The 20,836-nt window shown below is 32.1% G+C and overlaps 1 protein-coding gene across 2 annotated transcripts in view; it reads right to left on the reverse strand.

The window, feature by feature from the left end:
• The window catches only part of Hfm1 (helicase for meiosis 1), an 88,840-nt gene that overhangs the window by 38,943 nt on the left and 29,061 nt on the right, over positions 1-20,836 (reverse strand). For both annotated transcript variants that reach the window (XM_026403104.2, XM_077791401.1), the window contains exons 11-19: positions 18,257-18,457; positions 18,086-18,174; positions 15,074-15,117; positions 14,868-14,969; positions 14,315-14,460; positions 12,905-12,999; positions 12,084-12,217; positions 9,561-9,608; positions 4,220-4,300 (exon numbers count right to left, since the gene is read on the reverse strand). In XM_026403104.2, the coding sequence (XP_026258889.1) occupies positions 4,220-4,300; positions 9,561-9,608; positions 12,084-12,217; positions 12,905-12,999; positions 14,315-14,460; positions 14,868-14,969; positions 15,074-15,117; positions 18,086-18,174; positions 18,257-18,457 (940 nt within the window). The remainder of the gene's footprint in view (positions 1-4,219; positions 4,301-9,560; positions 9,609-12,083; positions 12,218-12,904; positions 13,000-14,314; positions 14,461-14,867; positions 14,970-15,073; positions 15,118-18,085; positions 18,175-18,256; positions 18,458-20,836) is intronic.

A 20,836-nucleotide genomic window follows, 5' to 3' on the forward strand; every position in this document is an offset into this window, starting at 1 on the left:
GAATCATGAGTAGGATTACCAAGGGAACTAGTATATTAATCTTTATTTTATATTTAAACATGGTCCTTTCATTCTTGATGTTTTAAAATTAATGTAAGTATCTCCCTGCTAGAGAAAATGAAAAGTTTTAAGAAAAAACTTGATACTTGCTGGCTTATTAGCAGGGATGAAGCTCTTAGGTAAGACAGAAAAAATAACCTTGAATGAAAACCATGAAGAAAAGGAGTCAAAGTTGAAGGAATGGAAAGAAATGAGAAAGATTTGAAAGTAAACAGGAAATATAGGCAATTTGCTATCAGGATAGCTAACAAAAGCTCTCACAGTATTGAATAGTCAGTTTCACAGTAACAAATTCAGATTGATTCAATTTAAAGACCATAGAGTTTTCAGGGAGGACATGGAGGCCATGAAATTGTAACTCTCAGACCTTGCAATGGTTAATCTGAATTGTCAACTTGATTGGATTAAGAGATGCTGATGATTAGGAGGCTTCTGGGTGTGTCAATGAGGGTGTGTTTAGGATTGGCATGTGGGATAGCCAACTGAAGTGGAGACTCTCCCTAAGCATGGACAGCACCATCCAATAGGATGGCAGCTTGGATAGAATAAATTTGGAAGAACAAGGAAGCAGCAGTAGATGCAAGCTCCATTCTTCTTGAATGGGTTCTTGATTGCTGCAGGGATCATCTGAGGATATCAGACTCTTGCTTCTTCACTCTTCCAAAGTGGACTCTGCCAGTGTTTCTCCAGGGAGTTTCCAGAAGCCTGTGGTCTCAGACTAGGGTAGCACTGTTGATCCCTCTTGTACTGGAGCTTCAGCCTTTTGAACTACGCAGCTATTGGTTCTTCTAACTTTCCAGCTTGCAGATAGCCACTGTGGACTATCCAGCTTCTGGTTGTGTAAGCCAACCTATAAATCCCTTTTTTATAATCACACTTCCTATTGATTCTGTTCCTCTAGAGAATCCTAATACAGATCTCCTGTTGCAAGAAGTGTCACTGACTGATGGTTGCTGTGTTCTGAATTCATCACCATGGAATCCACACCAAGCTCATGTTTTTGTGAGATCCTCTCAATGACTGAGCATGGCAGAAAGAGTAAGGAAGATCTATGAGATAAGAAATTTCCCTGATGGACCTTTAGCTTGAAGATTCTCCACCAGCTTTGCCAAATGTACTTAGTATTTAATGGGGGCTAAGACTCTCCCTTCCTCCATCATTTCCTTCATAAAAGTAAGATCTATATTCCAATTTAATGACTCTCAGGCCTCTTAAGTTACTATTTTAAAGGGTTAATCCTTCTTAAAATAGGCAAAACCCTGGGTCTGAGCACAAGTTAACAAAAATACCTAGATACTTGAATATTATAATCACAAACTCAAAAGCAAAAACTTTAAGAAACAGAATTAATGAAACATATAAATTAATAATTGATATACAAAAAAGAAGCCCAAAAGGACCAAAAAATATTAGTAATACAAAGGAACAAGAACTCATAAAAAAAGAACTAATTAGAAATACTACTGGGGCTAGGGATGTGGCTCACTGGTTAAGCACCCCCAAGTTCAGTTCTTGGTACCAAAAAAGAAAGAAAGAAAGAAAGAAAGAAAGAAAGAAAGAAAGAAAGAAAGAAAGAAAGAAAGAAAGAAAGAAGAAAGAAATACTACATAAGAAATTTCCACCTATATTAATGTCAGGCTAAATAATTATGTAACAACCCTCCTGATAAAGGTAACTACAATAGTTAAATGAAATACGAGTATCTTCTAGAAAGCATCAAGGAACTAACAATGCACACACAGTGCGGGGGGGGGGCTTAAATCAAACAGGTAAAATAAAAATTCCTAGGTTTCAGTCCTAAAAATTGAAGATTGTATGTCTTGGGTGGAGTTAATTAATTTCATTTTTAACATAATAGCACACTTAGTCGATTTTGACTGTAAGTAGTAAACCTAATCACACTTAAAGAAACATTACCCTAGTGTGTGACAAGAATATTTTCAGTTCTAAGTCTAGATTGTGCTTTCAGTGTTTAATAATGAACTGAATATGGAGTAACTGAGGAATGAAAGAGAAACCAAAGGTATCCAATATTTTATCTTAGGTTTAGCAAAAATGCTAATAATAGGCAAGTAATATTTTCCCAGCTATGAACAATTCCTGTTACAGTAAAATGTTTTTATATTCATTATTCCATTTGATCATCACAACAACCCAATAAGGTAAATAGGACATGTAATAGATTTCTGTTTTTCAGATAAATCACTAAGGCTTATTTAGCATAAAGTCACACTAGCAAGCAGTAGAACTGGGACTGAAATCCAGGTATTTAAAACCCAAAATCTATGTTCACCCCACTTCACAATATTCTAGGTCAAATGAATTCTTTTTTTCTCAATTTATTGATTTAATAGTACAATTTGGCCAATATCATTAAATGCCAAAATCAATTTTCAAGTCATATATGTAAGTGAAGATTTACTTTATTTTACTTGAAATTGAGGGTCAGTTTTTGCAGCGCAGTTGAGAAACTAGGATCAAAAATATAATTGTAAATTAATTTACATAATGATTATAGATACAGCTGTGAAGGTAAATTCTATTTTCAAAGAAAGGAACATAAACTGGGAATAAAGATCCACGACCTGAAACTTTAAGCCCATAGTAAGCAGAAAGGTAAACAAAGAGAGACTGAAAAAGCAAAAGGAAAACCAAAATAGAATTTTAAGAAGAAAAAATTTAATCAGGTTGTATTCACTGATGACTGAGAAAGAAGACATGCTTATTATATATATTAAAAGACAGAAGGTATTGTATCAGATTCAAGAAGTATCACAGGAAAAATTGATAGTGGGAATAATATTCTTTATGAGGGTAAAGTATCTGAGAATAAATGAAGAAGTTAATTAGTATTTCTCATGTTCCCTCTAATGAGATACCCTAGAACACACAGAAACCAATGCTCACAAACAAAATTAGACTTGTCAAAATAAGGACCAGAAAACAAGGGGGAAATGTTATTAATTTAGGCCTGAGTAGGGCAGTAAATTATTTTTAAAACTCAACTTTATATTAAATACAAATAAAACATAACATAAAATCATTAACTTCTATAATATGGTTATAAAAATGTAAAAAATGGAAGGATATGTGCCAAATGTTAAAAGATTTTAAAACAAAAACTTTTCTATACTTACCAACTTTTATATAGTTAAATATCTTTTCTTAAAAGGATTAATTAGAATAATGAAGTTGATATTTTCCCTCAAATGCTTCTAATCATGAGGGCTAAAAATCATGAAACATTTTTTTTCCCTCTTCTATTACACTATAAACAAAACTAAACGAAAAAAAGAGGGAACAGAATTGGCAGGGCTTAGGACACTCTCCCCCAAAATATGACATCATGACATATTAAATATTTTAAACTAAAGGAATTTGAGAAGCAGTATGTGCAAGGAGGATTTTCTAATCTTCCCACAATGCATGAACCTCTCATTTGAGATTTTCCCTCCCTATATTTGGAGAAAACAGGACCCCATCTCTGAAGACAAAGGACAGAGAAAGGAATCTGAATGTACAGGCCTTGTTAAGTTTCCCCCAGTTTATTATACTTAGTTCATATTCCCTTTGTCCTATTATATTTCTCTATGACTTTCCATTCTTCATCAAACTTAGCATAAAAACATTCAGGTTTAACCTCTTCTTTGGGTTCTTTGGGTCTTTGTTTTCTTATGATGGCTTCCATGTCATGTGAAACTTACATTAGATAAATCTGTATGTTTCTCTTTTGTTAATCTCTTTCATTACACGGGCCCTAGCCAATGAACTTATGATGAGTAGAAGGAAAAGATACTTTTCTGCCCTTCAAGAGCCTAACGATCCAGATAATTAATGCTTGCATAAAGAAGAACTGGCAAAATATCTACAATAGTTATATAAGGTATGAAGCAACCAAAGATTCAAGCATTTCAAATCTTTTGCGAAAAGTACCAGAATCAGTGAAGATAAATTCTCTCTATCAAAAAGATGCCCTAGACTTTTATAAAGAGTACTCATGTAAATTTATTATGCCCTTCAGCTAATAATAATGATACTCTATTGGGAATAGCTATCACAATTCAATTTACCATCATCTAAATTTTAGTACAAAAATTTTTAAATTTAGTCTTAAGTAAGCAATTATTAAATACACTAACAACTTTCAAAGGAAAATTACCCGTTGGTTTGAAATTAACATCTTCATCCATCTTTATCAAGTCAAGAGATGACAAATCATTCAGATTCTTCAAACATAATTCTGTTCAATTATAGAAAATATATTTTAATTGTAGTAAAATAAGGAAGCAAGACAAAATAGAAGTTATTATTAAATATGCTAAAGTTATGTTTTAGTGTAATTGTTCTGGGAACAACTGTATTCCCTATTTAAGGAGTGAGAAAAAACAATTAAAATTAAGAAGCCAAATAACATGTTAAAAAGATTTTCTAATAGTAACAGTAATACAAATAATAAAAATAACATTCAATAAGTGGTAAAATAACATTTGCCATTTGGAGCATTTAAAACGATATACATGTGCTACCTTATTTAATTCTCATAATAACACAGTAAGGTATTCATCAATATTATTTCCATATACAGGTTAGGAGACTTAAGAATAGAATCTAAGTAACTTGTTCCAGATGTTAAGTAACTGCTTTGTTAGCTGTCTTCCATTATAGCAGTAGTTTTCTATTTCTTTTGTCTCTTCTTTAATCAAAGATATATATGCATAAATTAAAGATAGTTAAATACTTCTAAAAGTTTGTTACTTTCCCTACATCCCCATTTGCCACTTTCTTGAGGCAACCTCTTAAATCTGTCTCACCTGATGCTTTTAGTATTTACTTCCATTTCTCTGTATATTCCATCATTGCTACCAGGAAGGAACCTCTGAACAGGAAGCAATACTATTTCATGTTAATTGATAGTTAATTGATACTAATTGCAGTCTGGTGCTTACATTTCTTACTATACCCCATGCTACATCCCAGAAGTGAGGTAGTTCAGAGCAGAGTGAACATGACAACCTGTTCAATCATAATAAAGTCAATACATTATTCAGCAAACCCTCACAGAGCTACAACAAGAAACCATCTTGAGAGGGTCCTACTGATAGAGACCAAACCACTCTGGGGAGCAGAAAACTCAAAGAGTAATCACAATTAGGGGTCTCAGTGGACATGTACCACATTGGCTATGTGGGAGATGGCTATTCAAGACAGCTGTAGGTGGTGAGAAATATAGAATGAGTCTGATAAGTAGTTTAAGCAGCAGAGATCATGGGTTGGGACAGAGAATGGAAGACACAGAGGTTAATGGTCTCTCCCTCTGTGAGGAAAGAGAAAAGATGTGGGTATCATGGCAAGAATCTAGGTCTGAGAGTGCTGGGACTCTGGGTGGCAAAATGCTTGGTTCTCATGACTCGCCCTCTGGTGAGGAACTTGCTGGCTTGACTCACATGAGGTATCCTGATTGATTGGTTCAGCTTTGACATTTGCCAGGCCACATTGACCATCTCACCAGGCATTCAGACTAAGGGTCTCTGGCATGAGTGTGCACATGCTCAGAAAGAAGTGTCTCCAATCCAAACATCTCAGCTAGGAGGAATCTTAATTTAATTCTCTCTCTTTTTTTTTTAAAAAAAAGCAAGTGCATAATAATTACACATAATAGTGGGATTCATTGTGACATATTCATACATGCACTTAACATAATTTGGTCAGTTTCATTCCCCAGTACCTTCCCTTGCCTTTCCCTCCTCCTTCCCCTGAAACCCCTTTCTCTACCATACCAGTTTCCCTTCTGTTTTCATGAGTTCTCTTTTTTTCCTCTCCTTTTTGCTCTCTAGCTTCTGCATATGAATAAAAATATATGACCTTTTGACTTTCTAAATTCAGCTTTAACATGAAGCTTTAGGGGAATTTTTAACTGGTATATATTTTTTTCTTTTTTTCACTATTCTACCTTCTATTATTTTTATTTTATTACTTTTTATTTCTTTACTTTTATTATTTTAAATTTTAATTATAATTTAATAGGATTTCCCTCTTTACTCTTCCATTGTCTCATTTTCCCTTTTAGTTTATTGTGTAATTGTTTGCCACATTTTTTGTGTAGTTATTGGTGTTATTGTTGATGCCTACTGTTTTTATACATCTGTTTTGTTTTATGTTATGTGTATTACTGTTACTAGTTTTCTTCCTTCTGAGTGGAGCAGGATATCAAGCCTACTGCTTCAAGCAGGTTGGGTGAGTGCTCTGTACAACCTTAGCACAGTTGAGAAGAAAAGCACTTTATTCTAGTCACAACCTAGTCCCACCTAAACTTTGGCAAATACTTCAACTTTGAGAACAGGGGAGATAAATACCCCTAGCTGATGACCCAGTCCCAAGTAGACATATAGTGCTATGGGGGCTCTAAGTTTTTTCCTGGATACTAGATCCCCTGGCCCCAAAGCAGGGGCAGAGAGAAATAACATAACCGTCGTAGACACTGTAACTATGAGGGATCGCACCCTAGGCACTCCTATCCTTGCACACAACACATTATGAGTCCATACATTAAAAAAAGAAAAAAAACCTGAAAGATCACAGATAAATAACCTTATGATGCATCTTAAGATCCTAGAAAATCTTAAATCAGTGGAAGGAAAGAGAAAATAAAAATCAGAGCAGAAATTAATGAAATAGAGACAGAAAGAATAATACAACAGATCATTGAAAGAAAAAATTGGTTCTTTGATAAACAAGATTGACAACTCTTAGCCAAACGAACCAAAAGAAAGAAAGAAGACCCAAATAAATAAAATTAGAGACAAAAGAGGGATATTACATCAGTTACTACTGAAATCCATACTTTTGTTAAAGACTATTTTAAAAAATCACATTCTGATAAAATGGAAACTATAGAATGGACAAATGTCTAGCAAAATTGAATGTTAAAAACCTAAACAGATAAATTCAAACAATGAGATTGAACTTCCCAACAAAGAAAAGCCCAGGAATCGATAGATTCACTGCTAAAATTCACCAAACTTTTAATGAAGAACTGACACCAATGTTCCTGAAACTATTCCATGAGACAGAAAGGGAAAGAACTCTTCCAAACTCCTACTATAAAGTAATATTACCCTGCTACCAAAAACTAAAAAGGGCACAACAACAAAAAACAAAATTGTAGACCAATATTCTTGATGATCATAGATGCAAAAATTCTGAATAAAATACTTGCAAATCAAAGTCAAGAACACATTAAAAAGATCATATACCACGATCAAGTTGATTTGATTCCCAGGATGCAAGGAAAGTTTAACATATACAATTAATGAATATAACACCAGACAAAATCATGAACAAAATCAAATGATCATCTCAATAGAGGCTGAAAAAGCCCTTGATAAAATTCAACATACCTTCATGAGAAAAAAGACATATAAAGAAACTAGTTATAGAAGGATCACATCTCAACATTTTAAAGACTATATATAACAAATGTATAGCAAATATCATACTGAATGGGGAAAAACTGAAAGCATTTCCTCTAAAACAGGAATAAGACAAGAATCCATCTACTGTCATCACTCCTATTGAAATTTTAGCCAGAGCAATAAAGCAAGAGAAAAAAAATGAGAAGCATACAGGTAGGAAAGGAAGAAGTCCTTTGCAGATGATATGATTCTATCCTTAGAAGACCTAAAGAGTCAATCAACCAAAAGACTGTTAGAACTGATAAATGAATTCAGCAAAGGAACAGGATACAAAATTAACATTAAAATATTTTTAGCTTTTCCATATACCAATAACAAATTCACTAAGAAAGAAATCAAGAAAACAATTAAAAAAAACAAAATTAGGAATAAACCTAACCAAGAAAGTGAAGACCTCTACAATAAAAAATTATGTAAAACTAATGAAAGAAATCAAAGAAGACACTAAAAGATGGGGGAAAAACCTCTTATGTTCATGGATTGAGAATTCTCAGTGTTAAAATGGCTGTACCACCAAAAGCAACTTACTGATTTATTGATATCCCCATCAAAATACCATGATATTTTTCAGAGAACTAAAAAAAAAAGTCCTAAAAAGTCATAAAAGAACACAAAAAAACCCAAATAACCAAAGCAGTTAACTGAGCAAAAAGAGCAATGCTGGAGGCACTGGTTCTTTGAAAAGATAAATGAGATTGACAACTCTTAGCCAAACTAACTAAAAGAAAGAAAGAAAGAAAAAAGACCCAAATAAATAAAATTAGAGACAAAAGGGGTACCACAAAACCTGATTTCAAAATATACTACAGAGTCACAGTAACAAAAACAGCATAATACAGATATAAAAAAAGACACATAAACCAATGGAATAGAATAAAGAACCCAGAAATAAATTCATGTGTATATATAGTCTTCTGACTCTTGACAAAGGTGCCAAAAACATGTTAGGGAAAAGATAGCCTCTCAAACAAATGGTGTTGGGAAAACAGGTTATCTATCTGTAGAGGACTGAAATAGATTCTTATCTCTCACCTTATATATATAAGAAAATCAACTCAAAGTGGATCAAAGACCTTAATAAAAGACCTGAAACCTTTGACTTTTTAATCTATTAGGAGAAATACTTCAAGATATTGACACAGGCAATAACTTCCTAATAGAACTCACGTAACTCAGGAAATAAAAGCAAGAACTGACAAATGAGATTACATCAAATTAAAGGCTTCTGGCACAGCAAAAGAAACAATATAGTAAAGAGACAATCTACCTAATGAGAGAAAAATTTTGCCAGCTACTAATGGCAGAGAACAGTTATCCAGAATATATAAAGAACTTAAAAGACAAAAGAACAAGTAATCAATTAAAATGAGCAAACTATCTAAATAAACATTTCTCCAAAGTAGTACAAAAAGGAATACAATAAATACATGAAAAATGTTCAACAACTTTAGTCATCAGGGAAATGCAAATAAAAATTCCCTTCAATAACATCTTACCTCAGTCAGAATGACTGTCATCAATACAAAAACAAACAAAATATAACAAATGCTGGCAAGGTTCTGCAGAAAAACCAGAATAGTATTCAGCCATAAAAAATGAAATTATGTCACTATGTTAAGTGAAATAAAGCAGACACAGAAACATAAGTATCACATGTTTTCTCTTACACGTGAAAACCTTAAAAAAAATCCTGAAAGGAGAAGAAGAACTAGTAGGGGAAAGAGGAGGAGGTGGGGGAGGGTAAAAGAGGGCAGTAGGAAGGATGGATATGATTAAAACATGATCTATGCATATATGGAAATGTCACAGTAAAATCCATTAATCTGTACAATTAATGAGTTAATTTTTATAATAAATAAGAAGGAAAAAGTATCTTTGCCAAGCTTTATTTGTGTGAAAAAAGTATTATTTTTCTAGACAAGTTTATTTTTAAAAAATTATAAAAAAATATCCTTAACTGTAATAATAACTGATGTTTTTCATTAAAATATATAGAATATATTTTTTATAGAAGGAAGTACATCTAACCTTGTAATTTTGCTTCAATTCCATCTTTGTTCAATCCAGATGTAAAACCTGTATAAGTCATGAAAATATATAAAAAATAAAATGAGTTTAATTCATCTTTATAGTCTCAATTTATACTCCACTTAACTAGAAAAGAGCATCTAATTAAATCTTATATAGGAAAAAAGAAAAAAGCTTGTTAAGTTCAAACAAGGCTTAAATATCTATAGAACACAACCACTATTTTGAAATCCTTTCATATCAATTGGCTCTCTTTTGCTTATTATATTATGTAAAAGTGATCAGGAATATTATATTTTAAAAGGAATGATGAGAACAGACTTCTAATGTTTATGAATAATAAATTTCTGTCAAGTGATGAATATTTTCTAGTGGACTTTCATTATAAAATAGATGTGCCTATGAAAAAATGTTTGATAATACTATCACTTTAGAAAATTGCTATATACTGAAGTTGAAACTACACATACTCTATAATAGTAATTTCACTCTTAGGCATGTATGTATATAAGGGTATCAAAGGACATATAACAAAGTTGATAGAGGCATTATTTAAAATTTTTTATATTTATTTCTTAGTTTTAGGTGGACACAATATCTTCACTTTTTATTCTAATGTTGTGTTGAGGATCGAACCCAGCGCCCCCCGCATGCCAGGCAAGCACGTTACCGCTTGAGCCACATCCGCAGCCTTATAATGGCATTATTTAACTAAGAATTTTCTTTTATCAAAAATTCCTTAAGAAAGTGAAAAGTCAAGCCTGATTGTGAGAAGACATTTAATACATATATTTGGCAAATAACTCATCCAGAGTATGTCAAGAACTCCTCTGTATTAATCATAAATATACAAACAATTGAAGTAAAAATGGATGAAAGACTTGAAAGGACATTTCACAAAATAGCATATCTAAATGCCCAATAAGCATATGAAAAGATCCTCATGCTAATATTTGTCTTAGAAATACAAAATAAAATCACAAAGAAACCACTACACACACACAAAAGAATGGCTAAAATAAAACCAACCATTGACAAGAACGTAAACCAGGATGTAAAGCAACTAGAATTCGGCAACTAGATTTTTTTTTTTTTTTTTTTGTAGTGCTAGGGATTCAACCCAGGGCCTCCAGGGCCTTCTGCATGCTAGACAACTGCTCTACGACTGAAGTACCCATCCAGGTTCTTTTCAGGTGGATGGGATATCACTATGTTGCCCCAGCTGGCCCTGAACTTGTGCAAGGCTCAAGTGATACTCATACATTAGCCTCTCATGTAGCTGGAACTACAGATTGCTTTACCTTGCTAGACTTAGAATTCTTACACATTGTTGCTGAAAGTGTAAATTAACTCAACTGCTTTGGAAAATTACTGTATTTGAGGGTATCTACTAAAGCTAAACATGGTTAATAAGTCTACCTGATTTATTCCCAAGTATATACTTGAGAAAAATGAATGTCTTATCCATCAAAAGACATGTAGAAGAATATTCATAGTAGTTTTATTCATTATAGTAAAAAATTGAAAATGACCCACATGTCCTTCATAAAGAAAATGGATGCTTAAATTGTGGTATATTCATACAACTGGATATTTAATAACAAAGTACAAATTACTACTAAAAATCCAATAATATGAATAAATTTCATAAACAATATGTTGAACAAAAGAAACTAGAGCTAAAAAGAGTGAATACCATACATACGTATACACACATATGCCTACATTGATATGAAGTTCAAGAATAGACAAAACTAACTAACCTATGGTGAAAGAACAGTAGTTACTTCTGGGTGTGTAGATACTAACCAAATCAACATGAGGGAACCTCTGGGAAATTCTTTGTATGTTGATCTGGGCAGTGGTTTTGTGTGTGTGTGTGTGTGTGTGTGTGTACACATGTAAAATTTCACTGACACTGATATTAAAGATTTGTACATTTTATTGTATATTAGTAATAACTCAATATAAAAAGGAACTGCAATATATATGTATGTAAATTAAAAAAATAACTACAAAAATAAAGTGATCATGAGAAGGAAAAATGCAAATTAAAGCATATCATTATTCACACATAATATTTTAAAAATATACAACTATACACCCTTAAGGTAAGGCTGAAGAAATAGAAGGAATATGGCATTCTCAAACGCTGCTATAGCTATGAAAATTGAAAACCAATCACAAATTCGGAATAAGAAAATAGCTAAACACTAAGTACAGAAAAAAAAACTGTAACTTATTTTAAATTACTTTAGGCATTTTTGCTATTTCTACTAGAATTGAATTTTTTTCTACTATATCTGTTTTTAAAGGCATTGATTTCAAAGCTTATTAAAAGACTAGAAGTAAAACAGATAAAAGTTTTCTCACTTTTTTCTACTTTTGCTTCTAAACATATTTATGATGCTGTTACCTTTTATTACCTTTTAGTTTCTGGAGTCTATTCAGTAACTTATTAGTCTAAACAGAGTCACAGCAGGATTTTAAAAAGTACTACTTTTCTAGGTCAAAGTAACAAACCATAATGAGATGGGTTTTTCAAGGCTCTGATATAAAGCAAAGTTGATCGTATCCATTCCAAAGCAATATTCACATCTGTGATGGTATGCAATACTATCTCTGCATTTAAATGTTCAATAAGATGTCTGTGCAAACTAATGGGGGAAAAAAACACCTCTGCATTACTAATATTTATTTCAGTACTATAACTCTTACTTTTTAAACTTTAATAATATATAATATACTCATTGCTACATTAATAATTCATGAAAGACAATTTAATTTCAAAAACTGTAAAAAAACCTTAAGTCAGTTCAACTCTTAAAAATTTTTACATTTCTCTTTACTTCATTGGTCTAGAAGGCAAACTATTACTTAAGAAAGTGTATATGTGTGGTGGTGGTGGGAGAAAATATTCTATTTTCCCCAAGAAAAAATATATCAAATACTCTACTAAAAAGTCCCAGATTATCTCTCTTATTATTGTTATAAATTAAAATTTTAAAGATATAAAAATATTTCCACTTACTACAAATTAGTAATTATAAATGTATATAATTTAGTATGTAAATTATAATGATAATTAGTAAGAACTTACTACAAGGTAGGCCTTTTATAACAAGGATACATGTTACCATATGCTAATAAACATCACTGAGTAAAATTATTCTATAATCTTTTTTAAAAAAACTATTAAATTTCTTAAAATAACACAAACATTCTAATTAAATTATTAAAAATTTTCTGAAAAATAGCCTTACAACTAAAAATTTCCTTTTAACATTTTAAAAGAAAATACTTGTATTAGTATTATTATCTTTTTTGGAATTTTTCTGTATTACCTGCTTTCTACAGTGTCACTACAAGCTAACATTTGAATGTACTTCTCTCTTGTATTTAACCGAGTCATAATAACTGCTGTAGCTGTAGAGTCAAACTAGAAATAAACAAACATCATATAGGTAAATTCAGTAAAGAAGGACATATTGTGGCAACAGTCCTTTTATTTTCTCTCTCTCTCTCTCTCTCTCTCTCTCTCTCTCTCTCTCTCTCTCTCTCTCTTTTGTAGTTGTAGATGGACAAGAATGCTTTCATTTCTTTATGCAGTGCTGAGGACTGAACCCAGTGCTGCACCCATGTTAGGCAAGCACTCTACCACTGAGCCAAAGCCTCAGACCTGCACCAGTCCTTTTAATACTTCAAGACTTTAAATTTTATATTAAAGAGTTTCTTATCCCTTTGTCTTAAATAACAAGTCAAAAGGCCTAAAAAATGCTTCTGAATTTAAATGTTAAATTTAATTTTAAAACCTTCCAAGAGTATGAATGTAAATGCCACTTTAGTTTCAATGTAACAAAATTTTGGCAATGTTAAAATCAAAGCAAACTTCAGTAACTAGGTAAAAGTTTGTTTTTTTTTTGTTTTTTGTGGTGGGGTACCAAGGATTAAACTCAGGGACACTCAACCACTGAGCCATATTCCCCGTCCTATTTTGTACTTTATTAAGAGACAGAGTCTCACTGAGTTGCTTAGCACCTTGCTTTTGCTGAGGCTGGATCCTCCTGCCTCAGCCTCCCGAGCTGCTGGGTTTACAGGTGTGCGCCACCATGCCCAGCTAGGTAAAAGTTTTAAGATTTGATGTAGTTTACACATAATCTAATTTATCCTACATAATTATAAATATGTATAACTTAATATTTTGACATTCTTTGAAAAGATATTCTTCCTGAATGTTGCCTTAGTAACCTATATGAATGACTTCTCCAATCAAGTATTTGTCAGAATAGGGTAAGTTCTGAAATGTATATAAGCTGACTTTTAATTGTTACAATGCCTGGGGACACTACTGGAATTTAGTGTTAGAACCCAGGAATGTTCTATAATGCACATGACAACCCTATACAATGAAAAACTTACTCATCCCAAATGCTAAAAACATCCCTAGATTCAGAATAAAACAAAACAGAACCACCAAAACTCAAAACCAAAAATCCTTCAACAGTATATTCATTCATAATTCCATCCCTTCATTAACCAATGGAAATTGAGAGACCGTGGGAGTTTGAGGAGAGGTCTGATAATATCCCAGTTAGTGAGGGTTGTTTTAATCCTATTCCTTCATCAAAGTAGATTTTCTGAGTTACATAACTTTCAACTTTAATTATGAAAAGCTACTAAAAAATACACAAAACGGTTTTTATTTTGCCATGTCTCTAATACAAGTTATGAAAAGTAAAATTACTGTTACTTACTTGAGGACGACCAGCTCTACCGATCATTTGTAGAATATCTGTTTCACTATATTCTTCAAACATCCCTCCAGTATAATGCATTGTAGATTTTATAACTACTAGGTGAGCAGGCAAGTTTACTCCCATAGCTAAAGTACTGGTAGTAACTGCATCAGATTAAGGATTATTAATCTCAAACCTTACAATTTTTTTCACTCCAGGAAGACATTTTCTTATAAAAGACATCGCTATAAATGCAATAAGACTCATTCACAAAAAAATTTCAAAGAGGAAGAAAATAATAAAATTTTAATCTAAACTAATAACACATGCTAAAACCAAAAAATTATTAAGTTTTTACTTCTCAAATTGTACTTCATTCAATAACATGATAAAAAACTAAAAACATTGCTAAGAATTTACCACAGCATGCACAAACATAGGTAGTTACATAATTTTAGCTTCTTAAAAGAAAAGCAGAAACAAATCATAATATTTAAGATTTTACCTTTTTCTCTTAGAAATAATTTTTCAAAATAATTTATAATATGGGTAAGAAACACATTCTACTTACAAAGAACTGGTAGATCTCCAGTAGTAAAAGCTCTTTCAACTACTTTTCTATCTGACAGCTCCATGCCAGCATGATGATAAGCAACACCATGTATTAGGATATCTATAATAAAAATATGACACCTGTCAGTTACTGTTAATATTTCATCAATTGACTCATTTTATCTATATTTGAAAATGTTATTCAAAAATTATCTCTAAACCTACCTCTCAGTTTTGAATCTCTTGTGGAATATGCATACTTCTGTAACCTATTTTAAAATATAATAAAATTATTGAGTTATTCCTATTAACATCAGAAAATTCTAAAAGTTTCTTAATTATTTTGAAACTTACAAATATAAAAGAGTTTTCATAATATTATCTGAAAACTATCTTTAAACAGAATAGACTACATAACATTCATATTTAGAAGTCCCTAATTTATTAGCTAAAACACTACAGTTCCCTTTCAAACCCACAGGGGGGGAAACATTATAAATATTATGTGCATGGATCAGAATATGAAAGTCTATATTCATAATTTGCCTAAAATATATTTGTAAAAAATAACAAGTTTTAAAATTCTGCTATATTACCAATAAGTAAACCAAAAAGACTGAAATAAAAAAATTGTTTTTTATTGTGCTCTGAGATATGTCATGTAAAGAAAACCAAGAAAACATTAAAACAGAAGTTAATAAAGTTTCTTAATAATTTAAAAAGCAATTCTTGTACTTTCAAAGATTTTGGAGGTTGGTAGGCTTGATTCTTGAACATGTCTAAGATCCCCCAAACTGGTGTTTTTCCATTTCCTTGTTGCAGACATGAAAGTAAGAAACATTATTTTATAATACTTGTGATTTTTTCAAAAGAATTCACAATGGAATGAAGAGAAGTCAAGTGGAAAGGGCAATATACTATTAAACCTAAACTATTTTTTCTATAATACACAGGTATTACAGAAATGTTGCTTAATTTAATTATCAGAGTAAAATGATAAGAAAACTGATTCCCATATGTTGAAACTTAATTAAGAAATTGAAGCTGATAGGCTGAGGATTTAGATTGGTGGTAGTGCATTTGCCTAGCATAAAGTGAGGCCCTGGGTTTGATTCACAGCACCAATAGAAAAAAAAAAACAAGTAGAAGAAAGAAAAAGAAGGAAGGAAGGAATAAATTGAATCTAGGAAGTAATATGCCTAATTTCTAACAACTAGAAAAAGTGGTACTGTTATTCAAATCTGCGTTTCTACCTTCTTGCTAGTTCTAATACCAGTATTTTATTGACAAAAAAACCCCACAAGAATTTAAAAAGAGATAAAGAAAGAAAAAAAAAATGAGGGACAAAGAATGAAGAAAAACAAGAGTTGAAGGAGAAATTTTCCTTGAGTAGCTAGGCAAAAGTGGGAAATGATAAAGGAATTTAGATACTGCATATGCTTCTGTTTAAGAAAATGATTACCTGAAACAAAATTAATAATCTGTGCAGGGATTAGGGAAAAATAGAAAGGATGGAATGTAGTGGCAAAGGGAAAGACTGGTAATTTGGAAGCTGATCTGACCCAAAAGCCAAAATTAATAATAAGAAGCTTGGGGCTGGGGATGTGGCTCAAGCGGTAGCATGCTTGCCTGGCATGTGTGCAGCCCAGGTTCGATCCTCAGCACCACATACAAAGAAAGATGTTGTTCCGCCAAAAACTAAAAAATAAATATTAAAAACTTCTCTCTCTTTCTCTAAAAAATAAAATAAAATAATAAGAAGAAGCTAATATTCATTAAGTAGTAATCAAGTGCTAGTACTCCACTAAGACCTGCCAAGATTCAGGGGTAAATAAGATGAACATAAAGTCCCCCTTTCCTCAAGAAGGTTATAATCTAAGTTAAACAAATGTTTTAATAACAATTGAATAAAAGGATATTTATTACAATTATAATAAGTGCTATGAAAAAAGTACACGGTACTTATAAAAGTGAATAAAGGGAAATTGAAGATTATAGAAAACTGATATTAATGATATGACCTAAAGAATAAGTAGGAGTTAGGTAAAACAATACCAAGAAAAGAAAACATGATGCCTGACAGCCCTGGCTATAGCAGTTTAATATATTCACAGAATAGAGAGTCTTATATGGCTTGATATGAGTATAGAAAAAAACATGGTCAAGATGAGTCTGAAAAATAGTTAGGCATCACATTATATAGAGTACTGCAAACCATATTAAGGATTTAGGATTTTATATTAATAACAAGACAGAGCTATTATAAAGATTTTTGATGGGAAACTGATATGATATGGAGTTTTAAGCTCCATATCATGCATCTTTTGAGAATCATATCTGGTAGTTATAACTGCAGAAACAAATTAGCTTTGCTGGTTTGCAGACAGATTTGGCATAGCACTCCTCACTTTGGGTAGAAAGAGATGTTCTTTCCAAACAGATGAATGTATGTAACACTGTAAAATGTTGATTTCTACAATTGTTTAACCAGTTTTATTTTTGTACAGTATTAATGACCTAAGTTATTTTGCTATCCCATTTTTCTAAATCAAATGAAATTATCAAAGAGGATTCTACCAGTAGATATTTTACTTATGTATATATGCTGTCCAAATAAAAATAATAAATGATAAAGATTTGGGGGAAAAGAATGAGCCTCAGGCAGACCCCTCTACAATGTCAAAATTTAAGAACTGGGTAGTATTATGGTTTAGATATAAGATGTCCCCCCAAAGATCCTATGTTAACGCCGGAATGTTAAGAGGTAAAGTGATTGAATTGACTGAGAATTGAATTGATTGAGAATCAGTGGCCTGTAAAGCAGGAAGAAAACTGGTAGAAGATGATCATGGAAGAGCAGAATCCAGTGTGTTAAAATAAGGTAGACATGATCAAATATGTTAGAGATTCATGAGAAATTACTTGGCAAGATTTTTAGTGAAAGATAATTTTTAGTGAAAGATACTGGATTCAAAGTGGATGAAAAAATGAAGACAGCAATATGGATAACTTTATATTTCAAGAAATTCAGTTATGAAAGAAAGATACAATCACATCTACACTAAAGAGTTGTTATCTCAATCCTCAAAATTACTATTATTCTTATGATACAGATGAGAAACCTGAGGCTTTGTCAAGTAACTTGATCAAGGTAAGGGATAAACCCACTTTTCTCATTTCATCTAAGTGATCCTAAAAGTCCTTCTACTTCCAAGGAAAAAAACCAAAAAAATTTACCTTTGTTTCTGTTCCATAGTCATAATAAATTTAGCATCTTTCACAAGAACAGAAGCAGCCTGTTGCACACCTTTCCTAGTTGCACAAAACTGAAAATACATTAATAATTTCTATATTAATCATGTTAAAAGCGAACATCACTCTAAAAGATAATCGACCAATAATCCATACCACAAGTGTGGGCTTCTGATCAGAGTATGTTTGTATAACACTGGCAATTTTGTAGTTGAGGGTTAAATCAAACTTAAATTCAGTTTGGTTACTACTGCAGGGAAATCCCAGGACCACTTTCCGAAGTTTCACAGGTCTATGGCTTTCATCCATTTTCATACATACAGCAGGTCTTTCACCATCTGAAATCCATTCTGCAATCTTGAAAAAACAAAAAAATGTACATTAAACATTTTTTCTAGTCAATTTTTATGGCCTAAAACCCCCAATTTTAGATTACTTTAAAGTCAAGGTATAAAAGTACTGAATCAGATAGTCTTTTTCAGTATTACATATTCCATTGATATTACTCTGTTGATAAACTGGTAAATGCTATTGGTAAATATTGCTAATAGCAGTATTTCTGGTTTTTTTTTTTTGGTGGGGGGTAACCAGGGATTGAACTCAGAGGCACTCAACTACTGAGTCATGTCCCAAGCCCTATTTTGTATTTTATTTAGAGACAGGGTCTTACAGAGTTGCTTAACTCCTTGATTTTGCTGAGGCTGGCACTGAACTCTGGATACTCCTGCCTTAGCCTCCGGAGCCACTGGGATTATAGGCATGCGCCACTGCGCATGGCAGGTAATTTTCTAATTAGTTATTTTATTTTCCTTCATGAGGGTCTAAAGTAAAATTAAAATTGCTTTGGCAAGAGTTGATAATTTTTAATTAAAACATAACACTTGAGAGAAAGCAGAGCCAAAAGCATATTTCAGGCTTAATGCAAGAATCAGTAGTTAGTTTACAGAGCTGTGTCAAGCTATCCTTATCTTTGCTTAATCTGGTTAGTAATCAGGCTCCATGCCCTGCTATGAAATTGACCACTGCTTTGACAGGAGAAAGTTTCTTGTTGCACAGGAAGGAATACTGAAATATTCTCAAGGTTATCATGAGTAGGAATAAGATCACACAAGAATTTACATTCTGAGAGGAGCAGAGGATCAAGGATAAAGACTTTAACATATGGGGAAATTGAGGAAGAGGACCAGAAGAAAGGGACAGAGAAATAGCAATCAGAATTGGTAACTACCACAAAATAGAAGAAAGTTTTAAGAATTGGAGGGTATTTATATTTATATAATTATTGCTTACAAATCAATAAGTAAAAGTTTCCCAGTGTGAAAAAAGGATAAAGGGCATGACCTGGCAAGTAACAAAAAACAAAAGTTTAAAAGTTGTAGATAAATATATTTTAAATATTTACTACAGTAAAAATCAAAGAAAAAACTTAAAATAAGATATATTAAGTAATAAATTTAAGAAATATTTAATATTCAAAATTAAATAAAAATAACAATTTTATTATTATATTACACACTTAGGATATAGGAAAATGACAGCTGGCAGGATTCAGAGAAATGGCAGCTAAAATAAATGAATGTAACATGGAAGGCAGTGTATCCTTAAAAGTTCTGCATCCTTTGACTCAATTATTTAACTCTAGAATTCATCCTAAAAATAATTATGGATGTTTTCAAATTGCAGGATTGTTTATAATAGAAAAATGGAAATAATTTAATCTTCCATAATTATGATGTTAGATACATAAATTATACCCCCAACACAAAACAGTAGTAAAGACTAATAACATGGAAATATTTGTAGGTAAAATGAAAATGTAGATCAAAAAACTATAATATTATAATTTCATGTTACTATAGTCTGAATATGGTTAGAGAGTGTGTCTCAAAATTTCCTTTGTTGGAATGCCTGTTCCCCAGTGTAGTAATAGTACTAAGGTGATGGAATCTTTTAAGAGGTGGGACCTAGTAAAAGGTGGTTAGGTTACTGGGGACAATGTTCTTGGAAGGAATTAATGCTGATCTTCCAAAGTAAGCAAGTTCTCATGAGAGTGCGTTGTTAGAAAAAGAGTGAGTCTGACTCTAGAATCTCTCTGGATTGCATGGGATCTTTCCCTGTCAGGCATACTCCTGCCATGATACTGTCCACCATGTTATGAGGTAGCCAGTAGGGCCCTCACCAGGATGAACAGATGAGGTCACCCAATCTTGGACTTTCAGACTCCAAAACTGTAAACTAAATAAACCTCCTTAAAAAAAATATTACCAAGCCTCAGGTATTTTGTTATAACAATGGAAAAGAGACTGATGCACATATAAACATTTGAAAGGACAAAGTATGGGTATTAGTTTTATCGTTTTTATAAACTTTAAATTTTTATATATTATTCTTGAATATGAACAAAACAAGTTTTCATTTTATGAATAAGAAAATTATTAACTGTGTAAATTTAAGGATAAAGACAAAATTTTCCATTGGAAGAGCAAATACAGGAGGTATTTTTTCTAAGAAGTGTTGGAGAAAAAAAGCTACATTATAGTAGGCTGACAAGTAAACAGGAGTAAGAAAGTAAAGTGAAACTGTATCATTTCTCAAGAAGTTTGCCTAAAAATGAAAGAAAAAGGCTGGACACAGTGGTACACACCTGTAATCCCAGCCATTCAGGGGGCTGAAGTAATAGAACTACAAATTCAAGGACAGCCTCAGCAACCTATGGAGATCCTGTCTCAAATAATA

This window comes from Urocitellus parryii, chromosome 11 (genome assembly GCF_045843805.1).
Source record: "Urocitellus parryii isolate mUroPar1 chromosome 11, mUroPar1.hap1, whole genome shotgun sequence".
NCBI lineage: Eukaryota > Metazoa > Chordata > Mammalia > Rodentia > Sciuridae > Urocitellus > Urocitellus parryii.